At 41.4% G+C, this 19,546-nt stretch overlaps 1 protein-coding gene across 1 annotated transcript; it reads right to left on the bottom strand.

Moving 5' to 3' along the window:
- Positions 1-12,173: 12,173 nt before the first annotated feature.
- On the bottom strand, positions 12,174-14,043 carry LOC123125873 (desmethyl-deoxy-podophyllotoxin synthase). The gene is made up of 2 exons (XM_044546318.1): positions 13,062-14,043; positions 12,174-12,843 (listed from the first exon to the last, which is right to left on the bottom strand). Exons 1-2 carry the CDS (start codon positions 13,941-13,943, stop codon positions 12,583-12,585), a joined length of 1,143 nt encoding a protein of 380 aa, XP_044402253.1. The 5' UTR covers positions 13,944-14,043; the 3' UTR covers positions 12,174-12,582.
- Between the last annotated feature and the right edge of the window lie 5,503 nt (positions 14,044-19,546).

Genomic DNA, 19,546 nt, shown 5'->3' with positions numbered 1-19,546 from the left:
AAAAAGTATCTGAATTTGGTTGTTGGCACTTTATATTTTCTTAAAAATAATGGTACAAAAGTTAGCCATGCTATCTTTATCAAGGCACATAACGGAAAGGTAAAGCTAAAGGAAGAACAAATAATGTACAAATAAGAATTTAAAGACTAAAATAAATTAAACAATTCTCAAGGTAATAAACAACATCTAGGCACAAGGTACACTGATATACTAACAACGGTTAGACAACGAAATAACAATGAGGATGAAAACATGTCCAGGACACAGTGGCGTAGCTAGGGGGTGGCCAGGGTGGTCCATGGACCACCCTGGAATTTCCCCATAGCTTGTATATAATGTAGTAAAATAAATATTTTTTTAAAAAATAAATAACTTATGTTAATATTTTTATTAATGGACCACCCTGGTGTATTGGGCTGGCTACGCCACTGCCAGGACATGCCATGATGTCTCATGCTCATAGCCCTCACACCACGACTAACTTTCCTAAATCACTTCAGCATGCAACACTAAATTTAAGTTTACACAAGCACGGTGTTGTCTTTTGATGGAAAAAAACTAAAATATTCTAGAACTTTTTAGAAGACAATAAATCTCTAGCTCCAATTTTTGTTGTTGTTTTGGCACCGTGTATTAGGGCAACTCCAACCATGCATCACCAAATCGCCCTTAAATGTCAAGACTGGATGGTGCAGACACTTTTTTGCCACCCAATGGGAGCCACCAAATGTCTGCCGACATGGACAAATGTCCGAAATCCCACAAACTGGAACGAAATGTAGAGGTTTGTGAGTAGTACGGACACGCCAACTCAACCTTGGACCCTACCACAAACCCATTTTTTTCTCTCCCTCCCCTTCTCTCTCCTCTCTCCATTGGCCAAGGGGCAGACATTTGGTGCATATGGTTGGATGGCCGCCACCCACTCGGCTATCTGCTCACACGTTCAGACGTGTCCGTGTATAATTGGTGATGTCCATTTTGATGAACAACGTAAGATTTGCTTCTAGCCCTTTTATTAATCCTTATATGTCATATTCCATTGATGCGACCTGCAATGGAAAAAACGCAGCATGAGGAGGATTTGACCTTTTTTGGTTTGAATCGAAGCACGTATGGATGCACAAATCTATATCTTGCTTATTGCAACATATAACGCCCAATGCCTATTTGGCGCCTTAAGCGCCCGTTACATACTATCCTGCAAACGGGCGCAAACCCCACTGCGGCCTGGGCTCAGCCCATTTACTTTTTTTAAGCTTCAAAAAATTCTGTAGGAAGTGATATTAGAGCTCCATACCTCATTGTTTCGTTCCAACATGCAGTAACCATCTGGGACAGCTCTCTTGTTGTGCTTACTACTACTTCTCCTCCTTTGTTAGGTTATATTCCTATTTTGTATTTCCTTCTTTGCTGTTTCTTTTTTGGTTTTTTTTCTTTCCCTTTCTATTTTCTTTTTATTTCCTTTTTTCCTTTTTTTCATTTTTATACGTGCAAATCTTTCCAAACTCAAAACAATCTTCAAATCTTTGAATTTTTTATAAAATTCATGAACCATTTTAAAAAAACAAATGAACTTTTTTCAAATTCATGAAATCCTTTTCAAAATCAGTGAAAATGCTCCACATTTTTTAAATCCACAAACTATTTTCGAACCATGTACTTTTTTAATTGATGGAATTTTTTCCAAATTCATGAATATTTTTTCAAAAAAATTATGGATATTTTTCAAATCGGTGAACTTTTCAAATTAATGATTTTTTGCATATTGGCGAACTTTTTTCAAAATCAATGAACTTTTTTCAAATCGATGAACTTTTTAAAAAATGTGAACTTTTTTATTAAACACAAACTTTCTTTGAATTATTTGCACCTTTTTGAATTTGTGAACTTTTTTAATAAATGAACCTTTTGATTTCCTAAGATTTTTTTCAACTCACAATTTTTTTGTTCGTGAACACTTCTTGACGAGCGAACGACAGTTTTTTTTATGAACAAGCAACCAAGCGACGGGTGAGGTAATTGCTCGCTGGTCCGGCCCACCCGAGGGGAAGCACGGGCGCTGCTTTTGCTACCTGGCGCTGAGAGCACTGATTAGGAGTTCCCTATATAACGAACGCTCTCCTATAGGGTGCCCCGATCATGGCTCTCCTATAGGAGTTCCCTAATGGTTTATTTTAGTGAAGCCCGATCGCTCCCAACATGGACAAGATGTTTGTTGGTTTTTCTGTGTTCTTTTTTGTTTCCTTTTTTTCTTATTGTTCTTTTCTTTTTCTTTTTTTGTATTATCATTTTTTGGTTTTTTATTTTACTTTTTTTCTGTTTGTATTTTTATTTCCTTTTTAGTTTTATGGTTCGAAATATTCTAATATGTGGTGAGTATTTTTTGATTGCCTTAAAAATATTTCTAAATTAGACCATAATCATTTTTATAAGACACGGTAGATAATTTTTCATACACAATGGACATTCTTCACATACCAAAATATTTTTAATACATGATGATAATATCCTTTGAATACAAGATGAGTATTTTTAAGACATAATAAATGTTTTTAAACATGATGAATATATATAAGTGAATATTTTAAAATAGGCGATGAACATTTCATAATCACTATGAAATTGTTTTGATAGATGGTTAAAAAAATAAGCAATGAGCTTTTTAAATACACGATGAACATGTTGTAAAACTTTTTTTAATATATAATTTCTAAAGAAATTCAAAATGTGTTGTGTGTGTGTGTGTGTGTGTGTGTGTGTGTGTGTGTGTGCGTGTGTGTGTGTGTGTGTCAAGAGAAAAAACACTATTATTAAAGTGGTGGCTACATACCTACTGTGCTGCTAGATTGTCGGCCCACTTCTTTCACCTTAAGCGAGAGCGTTTATACCTTGCTCAATGTGAGCCATATGGGATGCTCGCTACAGTGCACCTTTTACATTTTATTTAAGTATCTTCTGTGTTCGTAAAAAATGTTGTATTATTGGCAAAATATGATAATTTTTATGTAAGTTCAAAACATTATTCATGATGTTCAAAAATGTGTTCGTATGCTTAAAACATGTTCTTTAACTTTTGAAAATGTTTCGCGCATCTGGAAAGCAACGTTCATGAAAATTTAAATTGTTTGTAAAGTTTTAAAAAAATTCAGTATATTCTACAAATGTTCAAGAGATATTTAATAAAATACAAAAATTCCTTGTGTCATTTCGAAAACTTGTTCACAACACATAATAAAATGTTCATGAAAATATTAAAATTTGAGTGGGCAAATTTAAAAAAAAATCCATAACATATATAAATATATTTGTGACATGTAAGAAAATTGTTCACAACGCTTAATTCATGAAATGTAAAAAACAATTTGTGCATTATACCGAGCTAATTAAAAAGGTTAATATATCTGAAAAAATAGAAATAAAAGTTAGAACAAAAAGAAAAAAAGGAAATTGGAAACCAAATAAAAGAAAAAAATAAACAAAAATAAATAATGAAAGGAAAAGAAAAATAGAGAAACCACTAAAGAAATTGGAAAAAGGAAATAAAATTGACCAGAAGCTTCATCAAGCAGAAGGCTTCTAAATCCGGAGCTAATGGGCCACTCTAGATAGAACATCCATGTAGGCAAAGAGCTCCATTCATCTTGTAGTAAGCCAGATATCTCTCTCGTGAAGTGAAGAAATAGACGCACCCGTCCGAATGCGCGATACACACATCCATCGTCACCCCTTGCCCTAGTACTCACCCACAGGCAGGTCGACCCATCATAAAATACCCAGTACTAGCGCACCTTATAACGTATTCCCTCTGTCCCGTAATATAAGAGCATTTTTTATACTACACTAATGTCAAAAACGCTCTTATATTATGGGACGGAAAGAGTAGACGGCATATGTATCTAGAGAGCTCCTAATTCGTGCTTATAGGGTCTGCTCAGAAGCGGGCGCTCACATGCGTGTTATTATAGGCCATGGCCCATGAGACCATTTAACCACAGATTTTTAGACGCAACCATTGATGGTTGACCATTGGCTTTTTGAAAATTTGTAAACTTAAAAAGAGTTCACAATTTAAAAAAACATGAATTGGGAAAAGTTCACAAATTTATAAAATATTCATAATTTTGAGAAAAGTTTGCAAAAATGAAAAAGTTCTCAAATTTGAGAAAAGTTCACAAAAATTCAAAAATATTGCGAATTTAAGAAAATTTCATGAATTTCAAAAAAGTTTCAGAATTAAAACAAGTTTACGAGTGTGAAAAAGTTCATGCATCTGTGAAAAGTTCATGCATTTGAAAAATAAATAAACTGACAAAAACGGGCCAAAAAACCAGAAAAAATAACGGGAAGCTCTTCATAGAAACGTGTATGGGCCGGCCCATGAAAACTAGCAAAGGGGGCAGTATGGAAGAGGATTTGTAGCACCTGGGTGCTCCACACCCCTATATGAACATTAAGTTCAAAATAATACCAGGAAATTTCAAAAGAAATCTGGGGTTTTGGGTTATGACACCTGGGTGTCCAATTTACTTCCTTGTGAAATTTTGTGAAAAAATACCAAAAAACGTATCCGTGGCAAAAAAGACAAAAAGTTCCTATGTATAGAAAAAACTGTTTGGATGGATTTTGGTCCGAACTGTATTTTCTTCGCCACGGATACATTTCCTGGTATTTTCCTACGATACTTCATACACGCGTAGATTGGGCACCCAAGTTTGAGATCCCAAGATTTCAGATTTTTTTTGAATTTTTCTAGTATTTTTTCAATTTAATATTTTATAGGGGGTTGGAGCACACCTAGGTGCTCTTGTGTATTTCCCACAGGGGTATGCGATGTGTATCCTTTTGCCTATTTATAACCAGTGTTATAGGCGCCAAATAGAACTTGGCATGTATGTATGTATGTATTTATGTATGTATGTAGCGCATTTTGTTAAGAGCATCTATAACCGAATTCTCTAAATTGACTAGGCGGACGCAAGATCACTAACCAGACAGAAGAGAAAAAAAAGTTAACCCAACTGGACCTCTCAAAGCCTCTCTAAACTCCCGGCCTGTTCGAGACTCCTCATACTCTGCCCATGGAGGCAATACGAACAGTGCCCGAGCATGTCCGATCAGTTGCCACATATATTCCCCTAAAATAAATTGCCATATATATAGGATACATAAAAAAAGTTGCCAAATAACATCTGGCCCATCGCGAACCATTTTTTTTCTTTATTCTTTATTTTTCTTTCTCTCTCTTCATCCACATCAATCACATGCATGTGGCCAAGTATATATGAAAAAAAGGAGGCACATGACTGCGTGAATGGACAAATAGGTATTTAAAACGGTCACGCCCGAACATTGACCGGATGTGTTCACGGATGTTTGAGAGACCAAATTTGTTAAGTCTGGTTGTAGATGCCCTAACCATCCAAAAAAGATGTGGATGTAGAAAAAAGAATACAACAACCGTGGATGCGTATTCTAGTAGTAGTGTACTAGAGTATGCTGCAACGGTGAGAGTGCTCAATGTTTACAAATAGTTAGGATTGCTCACTACATAACTCATGCGATCATTCAAGAGAGTACACCTTTCATCCCATAATATAAAACGTTATTACATCTAATATGTAAATATGCTAGCGGTAAAAGACAAAAAAAAAGGGAGGGGGATACTGTGCATGACCCGTGCGGCTTATACGTGCCCGATGCTTCAGCACGTACGTGGCTCCATCACCGTCACGGCTCGTCGCCAAACGCAGGCATGGCATGGGAGGCAGGACAGATAGACGGATAGCCGTCAACGTCTACCGATATGTTCATACGCTTCCACCCTGGACAGGGACCCTATAGCACAATACCGGGACCTTTCTCTCGGTGTCACGTAGTAGTACGCTATGCCTATAAACAGGCCCTCGTTGGCTGGTCATTTTTGTCTCCATAGACCAATCGGAGATGGTCCGGGCCTGTCACGGAGGGAGAAAGCCGTAGAACTGTCCCACCGTGCCGAGGAAGCACGCCGTGGCACTCAACTACCCATGTCGCTTTTGTGTGCAAATCCGGATTACGATGCGCTAAATCGGCTCCTGGTCGGTGTCGTCATGGACTCGATGGAGCGCGCGTACGTGTTCTCCCCTCTCCCTCGTGAAGGCCGGTGAGGTGACAGCGAGAGAATTCATTAACTAGATCGTTTTCTCCATTGAATCCCGTCTCATCCCGGCAACAGGGCGCAGCTGCCCGGTCCGTGACGTGCGCACAGGGACCCGATCCTTTTCCCAGATCATGGATATCTTGCGTGGGCTCATCGCGGTTTTAATTCAGTTTTAGTCACCACCTGGCTTGCTGGTCCATGCACGGAAGCTGTTGGATCGTTGAACCTTCTTCTTCTTCTTCTTCTTCTTCTTCTTCCTTTGGGTTGTGGCAGGGGATAGGAGAAGAGAGAGAGAGACACAGAGAGGCAGGCGCGCCATGTCAATGCCGTGGGCGATGACCGTGTCCGTCTTGGACATGGTGTGGGAGGTCCTGGCGGTGTGGGTGTCGTCCTGCCTCGCCGGCGCCACCGCCGTCGCGCGCGCCTTCCGGACAGGGGACCTCGTCGGATCCTTCCGGCCCGGCATCTGACGCTCCTCGCTGTCTCCCTTCCTGCAGGTTGGTGACCATCCATCGCTGAACTTATCCTTGCTCCTCTTTCTCTTTTGGTAGTGGATTCCCTCTTCAACTTCTTGCAAACGAAAAAACTTCTTGCAAACGAAAAATTGATCATGCATGGACACTCACTGCTGTAATTTATTCAAGTTCTCCCCTGAAATGGACCGATTTCCACAAAGCTCTTGTTCACTTTGTTTGTCTAGAGATAGTACCCCAGCCTTAATTTTGCTGTACTTATTATGTTGGGTTTTTGTTAGGGGTATTTTGTTGGTTTGTTTCTTCCTTCCTAGCTAGTATTTCACACGATTCGACTTGGTCATGATCTACTCGCTTTGCCTGTCTTGTTCAGATCGATCGATCCCGTCGCTGCGGCGCTGCTTCCATCGTCGATCAAGCGCGGAGCTCTTGATCCATCAAGTCGCTGCAACAGCATCATTGTTTTTGTTTAGTATAGTTTTGTGTGTGTCTATTATCACGCGGTGGCAGTGTAACATTGGACGACATTATTCTTCTTCTATTTCTATTCTTTCATTGATGTACATAACAATTAATAATACTGGTGGTGATCTTGAAAATGAGTGGAATGGTTCAATGATTAATTTATGTTATAACAAAAATGGACATCTCGCAAGCATTTGTCAAAGCTTCCTGGTGATCGATGAAAACCGAAAACGCCTGGTCAGGGGACATGATGTTATCTTGATCAATTTTAAGTATATTTTTATATATAAACGCCCGGTCAGGGGACATGATGTTATCTTGATCAATTTTAACTAGCCTAAATTGTACACAAGAGAACAAACAAATTTTTGGCCGGAACATAAGAGAACAATTTAACTGTATCAGCACTAGGAAATAGTAGATGGGTACACAAATGCTAGGACGATTTCTTAGCACTGAAGATAAACATAGGAGATATGCTATGCTCCCCTTTAGCCAATTTACTATCCATTTTGCTAACATTTCCTACAGAAATTGAAGATCTGAAGTCATGGCTCAGATGCTTTAAAAAAATCTACATCAACCAGTGAGAGTAATACCAACAGAAGATAAAAGGAAGCAAGAATGAACAAAAACACTTAATATTATGAGTAATCGTAATCTTAAGAAATATGTAACTTACCATAGTTCATACATGCCAAATGAGCATATAGTATTTTTTATGCAATCATTGTCTTCGAAACATGTATAAAATAAAAGTTGGTCAAAAAATATAAAATAAAAATGGAAATTCTGATGCCACATAAACATTTTTGGGATCCTTAGAAAAAGCCCACATTAACCACAACAATTGCAAGAAATACCAATAAAAACATAGAATAAAAGGACAAACAAAACTATGCCGATAAATCTTAAGAATATGCAATATATCCAACAAAATAGACACTTGGAAAGGAAAGGGGGGTTTATCAGAAATCAAAAATATGAGTTGCAAATTTGTTACTATTGAAGTTGCACACGAGTGTGGAATGTGCAACTAACATATTATTGAAGCTGCAACAAACATATTGCAGACGAGTGTTGGTGAAGTGGAAGGCACAAGCCTGGTGTTGGTGGTTGATGGTGATGTGGATACCACTGAGGCATTCGTGTGTAGCGCCTGACTGCTGGGATCGGTGTAGGATGGTGCCATTTTCGAGGTTGTGTGCATGGTGACGGTCATGGTGTCTATATTGGTGGTTGTTGTAGGTGGCGGTGTGGGCTCTAGTGCAGGTGGCATCGGCAACGCGAAAAGTGAAGCAGAGGAGATTGTGAGGCAACGGGTTGTCTCAATGGCCATGGAAGAATAAAAGTTGCAGTTACGATGGAGGGCGGCGCTCGGGTGCATCTGGTGCTAGCGTTAGAGCTAGGAGAGGAGTCTGGAAGAGAGGAAGGTGGGAGTAGTGGAACGAGATCAAATCTTGGTAGAAAAATCGAAGGTAGGAGGCTCATCGGTATGGGAATAAAAACATACATGGGAGGGAGGTGGAACCTAAAAGAGTGCAGACAAAGAGGCACTAGTAGAAAACAGGGCTTTCGTTCGGGCCAGATAAGCCCATTAGTCCCGGTTCAGTCACGAACCAGGACTAATTTTAGCATTGGTCCCGGTTCGTGCGGCTAAAGGCATTAGTCCCGGTTCAAATGAGCCCTTTAATCCCGGTTTGAGACACGAACCAGGACTAAAGGGTGCGATGCCCTTTAGTCCCGGTTCGTATCTCAAACCGGGACTAAAGATTAGACCTTTAGTCCCGGTTTGAGACACGAACCGGGACTAAACGTATAATATATCAAAATGTATAATATACTATGGCCTGTTTGCAAATTTTTAGAATCCTTAAATTCTAAAAGGAAAAAAAGTTATGCTCAAATTTCAGGGTTTTTTTTGAATTTTCGTTAAATCTGGTCAAACTATGGTCAAACTACTTATTCAAGAAGTATTAGTGTTACTAAATAATTATTCAAGAATATTAGTGTTACTAAATAATTATTTCAGTTTTTTTGAATTTTGGTCAAATCTGGTCAAACTGTGATCAAACTGTGGTCAAACAATGGTCAAACTACTTATTCAAGAAATATTAGTGTTCCTAAATAATTATTTCTGTTTTTTTAATTTTGGACAAATCTGGTCAAACTGTGGTCAAACAATAGTTTCAAACTCAAACAGTGAAATGTGTAACTTCATGCTCAAGCTAAACTCCTGAGGGTTAATAGGATTGACATCTTACTATTGTCAGGAAAACAACAAGTGCAGACTTGGAAACGAGGGAGAATAGAACCCGGAAGTTAAGCGTGCTCAGGCTGGGGTAGTGACAGGATGGGTGACCGTCCGAGAAGTTTGATGAGGGGTGATTAGAGATTAGATTTTAAATTGAGCAGTGATGAGGGGTGATTAGAGATTAGAGGTTAAAATAATTCAGAAATTCGAAAATCGAAAAAAAAAATAATTTTTTTTTAGAAAAAATTTGATTTTTTTTCATAAAATTTTCTTTAGTCCCGGTTGGTGTTACCAACTGGGACTAAAGGTGGACTTCCAGGCAGCGGCCACGTGGAGGGCCTTTAGTCCCGGTTGGTGTAAGAACCGGGACTAGGGGGGGGGGGGGCTTTAGTACCGACCCTTTAGTCCCGGTTCCAGAACCGGGACTAAAGGCCCTTATGAACCGGGACAAAAGACCCTTTTTCTACTAGTGAGGTAGGAAGAAACATTTGACGTAAGATGGAAATTTGGTACAAAAATTGAGGTAGTAGAGATTTGAGAGGTTCCTTGCTTGCGTGTTTGAAACTAGATTTGTTAACCTTGTCTAGCCGGGGTGGTCTGAGTCGGAAAATCCTATATGGCGCACCTGAACCGCTCCATCGATGGGTCAGGAAGTAGGCGTGACTTGTTTTTTTTCTCCTTTTCTTCCCTGTGTCCTTTTGTTTTTTCTGTGTGTCTATTTACCTTTTTATTTGGCAATTTTTTGTTTCCATTTATATTAGTTTGTATAAATGCTTTTTAAAATTGCACAAACATATATTCTAACACACTTGAAAAACTATTCTCAAAGGGATGAACTTGTTTGACATATATAAATTTTTCTGTATGTAGTGAATGTTTTGTAAATACTAGAGGGTTAGATTTGCTTCCAAATATAATCAATTTTTTTTCAGATACATAACTTTTACATCTTGTATATAAATTATATCCATGATTTAAACTGATACTCAAAGCTTTTAAATGTTTTTCAGGTTGCCTCTTTTATTGAACACAAAAATATACACACTGATGGGCTATACTGTGATCAGCCCCTTATCATGTTCCTCGAGCAACCGCAGGTGTGTTTGTAGAAGGGGAAATCTCTATAAGGCGCTCGATGCGTCGTCCCATCGACCAAATGCATAAGGTCAAGCGCACTGGGCTGGCCCATTTAGCTTTTCTCATTCGTTTTGGTTTTGGGAACCTTCTAACAGGTTCCTTCCGGCTTTTCCGGTTTGTGGAACCAAAAGGTTTTGTGAACCGGGTTTTTACCCTGTTTTTCTATTTATATTATATTATACGTTTTTATGCTTTTTATAATTTTTTAGTTTACCTTTTACTTTTCCCCTATTTTTTATTTTCCATAGTTTTAACTTCTAATAAATATAAATTAAAAAATTGTTAACATTTTTTCAAAATAAGCTTGTCTTTTCCAAAAAAACAAATCAAAACTTTGTGCATATTTCCAAATTAACTCCTCTTTGAAAAATGTTCATAATTTTGAAGAATTGTCATAATTTAAAAAAAAACTTCAAAAACTCTAAACATTTCAAAAAAAATTTCCTTTTTCAGAAAGTCGCTTTTTTAAAATGACTTCAAGTTTTGAAAAGAATGTTCTTTATTTCAAAATAACGATCTTTCAGAAAAATTCCATATTTTTGTAAAAATATTCGGAATTTCAGAAATTTTTAAATTTCTGAAAAAATGTTTTATTTTTCCAACAATCAACACTCTGTTTGTTTTTGTGGTTTTGAGTTTGAGAACATTTTATGGAAGTCGAGAACATTTGTTGAATTCAAGATTTCCATGTTGAAATTTAGAATTTTTTAATTTGAGAACAATTTTTATTTCATAGTTTTGTGAATATTGTTTTTGTAAAGGTTTTTGGAATTTTGTTTTTTTTGTATTTTAATGAACAATTTAAAAATTAAAGAACAATTTTTTGTTTTGTGAACAATTTTAAAGTTCTGGATCATTATTTCATTTTTCGAACAATTTTTCACGTTGAATATGTTTTTCATTTTCAAAATAATTTTGGAAGCGGATTTTTTAAGACAACCAAATTTGTTTTTTGCATCAGGCTGTGTATTGTTTATTTGCAACCGAAGGAAGCCTTGCCTACAACCTCTTCCTTACTGGTCGGCCAACCGGTATGGACCGAATTTAGGAACCTTCCACCGAGTTTGTAAAGGTTCCGCCCGATTTTCTATCTGTATTGTTTTTCAATGGTTTTCTTTTTGGTTCTCTAATTACTTTTTCCTTTTTTTGTTAATTTTTGCTTTTTTATTTTTTGAAATGCACGTTAATTCTTTTTCAAATACACGTCAAACAATATTCAGATACATGTAAAACATTTTTTAGATACATGTCCATTTAAAAAAAATCGTGTTGAACATTTTCGGAACACAAGTTGAACATTTTCTAAACACATGTTGAATATTTTTCAAAAATATCACGACCATGCGAATATTTTTAAAATATCATGAACATATTTGTCAAATACACACTGAACATCTTTTATACACACGTTGAACATTTTCAAAAACATCATGAGCATGAGAATATTTTTCTAAATGTCATGAACTTATTTTTCAAATACATGTTCAACATTGTGAAACCATAATGTTTTGTTAAGCTTATATGTATACAACAGGTGATGTCGGTGTATGTTAAAAGGGAAGTGTAGATATGTTGACACACTTAACACAATCCCAATCTACGCAGCTTTTGAGCATATGTGAAGAAGAGTACTCTATGAGCAATGATAGAAAAAACCATAATTTTCGTTAAGCTTATTTGTATACAGAAGATCATGTCGGTATAAAAGGGAGGTGTACATATGTTGACATACTTAACAAGGTCCAAATCTATGCAGCTTTGGAGCATGCACGCGGAATAGCCCTAAGCAGGAGGTCAGACCTCCTAGATACAGTGAGTCCAAACTTTTCGGACATGTCCACCGGCTTTGTCATCACCGCATCAGGGAGCATCCAGTCAAAGTGGTAGAGAAGGTTCGCCAGTGCTAGCTCCAGGGTTGACATACCAAACAGAATTCCTGGGCACTGCCGTCTCCCAGCCCCAAAGGGGATGAAATCAAAGTGTATGCCCTTATAATCTTTGTCGCTGTTCTCAAACCTCTCTGGTTGAAAAACTTCAGGGTCTTCCCAATATCGAGAATCCCTCGATATTGCGAAGACGTTAATGTGCACCTTGGTGCCTTTAGGAATGTCTTAACCTAATATTTCACAATCCTCTCTGGCCCCTCGGAGGATGATAACACCCGCAGGATGCAGCCTCAGGGTCTCCATGATCACCATCCGAAGGTAGTGGAGTCCACCGAGGTCGGAGTTTGTGATGGCTGCTCGTTCTGGACCTAGCACTTCCTGCACCTCTAGTTGTGCCTTTGCCATGACTTTGGGATTGTTCATGAGCTCCGACATTGCCCACTCCAACGTCGTTCCTGTGGTCTCACTAGCAGCTGCAAACATGTCCTACATATGGAATACAAAAAGAAACAATAGTAAGTATTATTTTCTCTGTTTCATAATATAAGAGCGTTTTTAACATGAGCGTATTGTTAAAAAGGTGTTTATATCATGGGACGGAGGGAGTAGTTAGGTAATAACCACGCCTAGTATTCCTGGTTTCATGGCATAAGAGTATAGGACAGAATAAATTAAGAGACGAGGAATGGAATAACAGTACTCACAAAGATGACCGCGCCAATTATTTCGGCGGTTAAAGGGAATGTCAACGAGTCCTCTTCCTGCAACCTGAGCAGCACGTCTAGCAGGTCCTCGTCATCGGTGCTGCGGGGACCGTCGGCTGCACGCCTCGCCCTGCGGTCGTCGATGATGCGCTGGATCCGGCCACAGCTCCTCCTAAGGCGGCGCTCGCCGGTGCCCAGCCACCGCACCAGCTTTGACGTCGGGAAGAGGTCAGCGAGGATGAAGCCCCCCAGCAGCGTCATCACGTCGTCGAGCTCACGGAGATACTCGCCCTGCTGCGCGCACTTCCCGCCGAACGCGGCCCTCGCGACGATGTCGTTCGCCAGCACCGGCAACTTCTCGCTGAGGTTGACGGTGCTACCAGCGGGCGAGGCGGCCAGGGAGCGGACGAGGCCGGCCACCTCCTCCACCCTGATGGACGCCATGCGCCTCACCTGGGCGGCGCTGAGAAGCTCCACGATGCAGACCTTCCGCATCTGCCGCCAACGGTCGCTGTAGGGAGCCAGCATGATCCCCTTCCCGCCGCAGCCGGCGATGTCCAGCGCGACGCCGCTTCCCCGGTCCGCGAAGGTAGGGTCGTTGGTCTTCATGACCAGCGCCGCCGCCTCGGCGCTGGAGACCACCACGGTGGGGACCTCGCCGAACTTGAGGTACATGAGCGGGCCGTGCCGGCGAGACAGCTCCGCCAGGGCTCGGTGCGGGAGCTGGCCGACGAGGTGGTGGAGGCTGCCGATGATCGGAAGGGTCCATGGTCCAGGAGGCAACCTCTTCTTGGTCTTGGTTTTGTCGTTGGAAGAACTAAGAAACCAAAGGACTAGCACCGTGGCTACGGTAACTAAGCACAAACTTAAGAAAATCTCCATGGCGCACAGCTTAATTAGCAAGTGGTCGGTGTTTTAGATGCTGGCCTTTGAGCCTAACAACTAACTTTATAGCATACTGCATACATCCAACCCAACAAGTAGTAGACTAGATAATTGCAAGTAATTCGGCGTCAACGGATGCTTGGGCTTGGACCTTACCTTGCAGCTGCGGATCACCTTGTTGATCGTGAAAACAAATATACTGAAAAAGAAACATAACGTGTTAATACTAACTTCCATTCAACAGGTATATACCCTCTTCGTTACTAAGTCGAGACATCGATGTCCCGATATTTTATTTTGACCCTCTCCATCAATCTCAATGTCAATGATACATGAATGGGTCGCAACAAGTCCTTCACTTATTGGTGCAAGTGCAAACAAAGAAGCTATGTTCAGCAATGGACAAATAATGATTTCACTAAACTTAGTACTCCAGCTGCTTAAGCAAATGGAAGGGGGTTGTTTAAGTTGATATTTCAACTGGCAAAGTGGCCTGCGCATGTCATCTTATTTTTATATTAATAACTAGTACATTTCATCCAGCTTACATCAACATAGATTATTATTTTTTTGCTTTTTTGTTTTCCTTCTTTTTCACTTTCCCTCTAATTATTGTTGTTTCCTCACCTTTTACTGTTTTTGTTTTTCTACAAAACACGTAAATCTAGTTGTGAGCGGTTGGTAGATATACAGCGCACAGGGTGCATGGACATGCAACTGTAGTTGTGCACGACAAGTAAACATGTAGTTGGGCACATCCGGCAAGCGTACAACATCAATTACACACCAGCCGGTGAGCTGACGTGCAAATGTGGTTGCACGTGGTCGGTGGACATGCGCGCAGTTGCACACAGCCGGTGGGCGTGCAACTACACTTACGCGCGACCAATTAACATGTGTTGCAAACAAGCGTGCAGCCACAGTTGCACACATGTAAGTGGGCGTGCAACTGCAATTACGCCTCTGGCCGAATGGGCGTGCAAGTGTAGTTACAGGCGGCATGAAGAATGACAGACCAATCGTCATATGGAGATAGCACGCTCGAAGCTTCTCCTTCTTATCTCCTAAATAAAGGAGAGGTGTGCAACCAGTTGGCACTCATGTTCTCAACCCTAGCCGCGGCCACCAAAGTCTCCTTCATGTCGTTTCCTCGCCCCCTGCCCCCCTCCTCTTCCACGTTCGACGGCCTCGTCAGTGACAAGACGAGCGGGGACTTGTCCGTTTTATTTTTTCTTAGATTTTATTTTTTTGACGGTATCGAGCAAGGTGGTGGCGATCCTACCTGGGCGACGTCCGATCCGCCACCGCCAAAAGGGCGTGTGAGAGTTTGTGTACCAGATATGTTGGCTCTCATTGAATCTTGGCAGTTGCAATTGGCTGGATATTGAAGCTACGACTTCGATAGTTGCTGTGTCTAACAGGGATGGCCAACTAAAGATTATGCAAAGCACACGGCCACACCTATTTATGATGCGTATAGAAACCCTTAGATGTTTAGGTTTGGCTGCGAAGTCTATTTGGTATTAGGCCCAGACTATCAGCGCCCCTTCATCAATTGGATAGGAGTAGCGACAGTTGTTGTATAGACGGTGGCTTTAGTCTTACTGTTGTATCACTTTGTAAGGTCTTATGAGAATAATTAATAAAATGGCCGTATATATGCATCGCCTAGATGCAGAGGCCGGGGTCCTCCTCCTTTTCTAAAAAAAAATAGAAACCCTTGAATAAACCCGGTGATGAGTCACTACGACGAGAGTTAAAAATCGAAAGTGCTGTACACACGACATGCTCCTGCACGATTTGCGGCCGATGCGATTAGAAGCCATCCAGATTTAAAAAATGAGGTAATCTAACGGTGTACTTAGCCTGTCGTCTGTGCATCATGCATGGATTCATCGTGTTCGTTAAAAATAGGGATGTTCGTCAAAAATGCTAGACGTACAAAAGAATATAGGATTTTACAGTTTTTTTCATCTAGCAACCAATCACAAACTTGCCCCCTGATTTTCAAGGGGTGGGCCGTGTTCCTCACCTATTGATCAATCAAGTTAACCCTCTTTGTAAAATCTTGTAACTCATTTGTACGTGTAGCGTTACTCGCCTGTCGTCTCTGCATCGTGCATGGATTCATCGTGTGCATAGGAGTGTTCGTTAAAAATAGGGATGCTCATGCAATAAACCACGGTGCGCAAGTACAGATGTATCACATGTCTTCGAACACATCTAACAGAACTATAACTATCTCAAAAATTATGGCCGCTTTTTACACAGGCATGCACCAAGAAAACAAGACATGGATCAATTGCATCTGGCCGATCGGACGTAGAGGTTGTTGCGCCGGTAGTTGGCGTAGACGAAGGAGACGTTCCCGTTCTGCGGGATGGAGTGGCCGTTGTTGAGGAGGCAGACGCCGGAGCCGATGCGCCGGAGCAGCTTGGGGTCGACGGGGACGAGGGAGCGGAAGTTGCCGCACTGCAGGTGGATCTTCGACATGGAGCAGGGCCTGCCGGTGCGCCCGTCGCCGCTGCACTGGTTCACCACCTCCACCCTGTACCTCGCCGAGAGGTCCCTCTGTGGCTCGCCGAGGCTCTGCCATATGACGAGATCCTTCCGGACATTACACCGGCCGGCGGCAGCGGAGAGGGTCGCGGCCGCCACCAGGATGACGGTGGCCATGAGCACGGCGATGGAGCAGGCCGTCGACGTCGTCATGCCGATGAGCTGTTCGTTAGAGCGCCGGCAGATCTAGAGTTCAGGAGGAGAAAGACCAGAGGTAGCAAACCATGCACGTACGATTGCTGGACTACGCGGTCCGGCTGGAATTATATATGCACGCATGGCAGACGTATATCTGGAGAGTTTGAAAATAATAACTTGAAAAGAAAATTAATTTGGAATTGTGATCAACATTGTGGGATGCATCTTTGGATATATGGCGCTTAAGGGCATCTCCAACGCGGACCCTTAAACCTCCCACATACGTCCAGACCAGGTGGTGCGCCCGTGTTGTGCCATCCAAGGTGGGCTTGTATCGGTCCGATCAGCGTTTCGGACACATTTTTTCCGTAAACCGAAGACAAACTAGTGGGCCTTTGCGGGTGTCCGGACCACTTCCACAGCCGCGTCTGACTTCCCTGACCCACCAAAAACTAGGGGGCGAGGTTCTCGAGAAAGTTCAACCAGGCGGCGGATGAGGTATGGGGCAAGAGCGACAACGAGGAGGACATCGCCAGCTCCGCCCCGGCCGTGCCCTGCCAGCACGACCACGAAGCCGGCACACGTCCGCGGGAGCCGCCGGCAGCGAGGAAGAGTACTACATGGTAGTTTGCCGCCGCTCGGGGTCCCAAGAAGGCCACCGCTCTTCCCCTCCCATTGAAGCCAAGCTTGATGGGTTGAACATCGTTGGCTGATTAGCCGCTTGGCGGCGACGTGGGGGCAGACAGCTTCACTTCCCGGGGCTCCGGAGGCAGAGGTTACGGAAGGAGAGCCGGAGAGCGCCGAGGCGAAACCGAAGAAAGCAAAGGCAATAGTCGGAGCTTCAGTTCTCGGGGCTCATGGCCGAACATGGGGACGGGCGCTGGTGGTCATTTAGATTATGTTTAGAGTAGGGTTTAGTCCGGTTTATATGAAAAATGTAATGATTTTCCTCCGGTTTATATGAAAAATGTCTGAAATGTAATGAATTTCTTTTAGTTTATATGAAATCCGTCGTGTTTGCGTGAATTTCATCCGGTTAGTTCAAACAGTGGTTAAGGTAGTATAAAGAACACCAGAAGTAAAAACACATCTAGGCGTGCCGCCGTCTTCGCCCCTCATCGGAGCCGGGCAAACCTTGTTGTAGTAGACAGTTAGGAAGTCGTCGTGCTAAAGCCACATACGATCAGTGCACCGAAACAACTTCTATATATAAATAATTAGCCCCCACTAACCTATTTCTCTCAACATGCAAGCATGCCACCTCATCAAACAACATGCACGACAAAAGGCCCATCACAACATGCAATCAGGCATAAAAAAATGTTCATCTCAACATGCAAACATGCATGAGATATCTAATACATATTCTAAGACTATAATTAATCTAACACAATAAACATATCTATTTGCGTTTTAAGTTTCATATTATTTCTCTGAATGTTTATCTTGCATACAATCAAATATCAATGAAATATATTGCAAAATATTCCTGCAATAATGTGCGAGGTATCATTTAGTTAGTTATTAATTATTAGTTATATCTAAATAGCTAGCCCGCATTAACCTATTTCTCTCAACATGCAAGCATGCCACCTCATCAAGCAACATGCATGACAAAAGGCACAACATGCAATCATGCATATAAAAATGTTCATCTCAACATGCAAACATGCATGAGATATCTAATACCTGTTTTAAGACTATAATTAATCTAACACAATAAAACATATGTATTTGCAGTTTTAATTTTCATATTATTACTCTGAATGTTTATCTTCCATATAATCAAATATCAATGAAATATATGGCAAAATATCCGCGCAACAACGTGCGGGTATTATCTGTAGTTAGTAAAATGGGCATACCGTGATAAGTCATTCTATCCTATGTCGCCTACGTACATCTAGGATTGACACAAGCCGAGGTGAGCCGGACTTGGTCCGAGCTTGCCGTTCCTAGAGCCGAGCTGCGGTGAGCCGGAGAACAAGGCTCAACCCCAGCTTACCTTCGGCTTGAGCCGGCTGGGCCGGCGCGTCATAAACTACGATGATTTATTTCTTCTTTTCTTTTTTGGCGAATTTGCAAGTTCTGAAAAATGCTACAAGAACTAGCCATTCTGAAAATTTTAAAACAAGAATCTTTTAGAAACTGCTTTGCCTGTTAGCACTTAGCACGATGCGTAACCACCAGCACAGATATGTATTATTATCATGCAACTTGTGTGTGAGACGATCACGACGTGGCCAAAGACTTCGTCTCGTTTTTCTCCCATAACCTTAGGCGTCTAAGCCAAACTCTCTCCTCTAGGTTTCACCGATGAGCCCACGGATTCGCCTCCTCTCTGCCCGCTGTTCCGGCGGTCGGTGGAGGGAGGGGAATTCGGGTGCCTTCGTTCTGATTAGTAGTTTAGGTTAGCATTTTTAGTCCTTGTAGATGCGGGCTCGAGCGCATGGCGGCGTTTCTTCTTCGAGTTTGTCTTCCAAACTTTGATCCTCCTCAAATTCGTCCGTCTAGACGTAGTCAACAGACCTCGGCGTAGTGAAAGAATTAATGAAGCGTCTCAACTCCCGTAACATGGGAGCCCACGGTTATATATTGATTGGGCGAGAAGGATCTCGCGGTCATGTACATGGTGCGGTTGAGGGAGATCTCCAACCGTGGAGATAGATTACAATGAGAGAAGTAGAGATAGAAAGATAAAGATGAAAGATTACAAACGTGTAGCACAAGGCTATCTCTATCTATTCTGTTACAATATTTCTAACACTCCCCCTTAATCACAACTGCACCAAGTTGAGATTACAACAAAACTCTTCAAAACCTTTTGTGGGTAAGGCCTTTGTAAACCCATCTGCAAGCTGATCCTTTGAAGGAATGAACCGAACATCCAATTGCTTGTTTGC

The sequence above is a fragment of the Triticum aestivum genome, chromosome 5D, assembly GCF_018294505.1.
Source record: "Triticum aestivum cultivar Chinese Spring chromosome 5D, IWGSC CS RefSeq v2.1, whole genome shotgun sequence".
Taxonomy (NCBI): Eukaryota; Viridiplantae; Streptophyta; class Magnoliopsida; order Poales; family Poaceae; genus Triticum; species Triticum aestivum.
The sequence above is the reverse complement of the archived record's forward strand: the minus strand, read 5'-3'. Positions and strand labels throughout refer to the sequence as shown.

What these genes read in the sequence shown, in the direction of transcription:
- LOC123125873 (XM_044546318.1), bottom strand. Translation starts at nt 13,943, where the DNA reads ATGGAGATTTTCTTAAGTTTGTGCTTAGTTACCGTAGCCACGGTGCTA. An exon ending in TAATTGGCGCGGTCATCTTT is followed by an intron (nt 12,844 to 13,061) that starts GTGAGTACTGTT and finishes TTCCATATGTAG; the next exon opens with GACATGTTTGCAGCTGCTAG.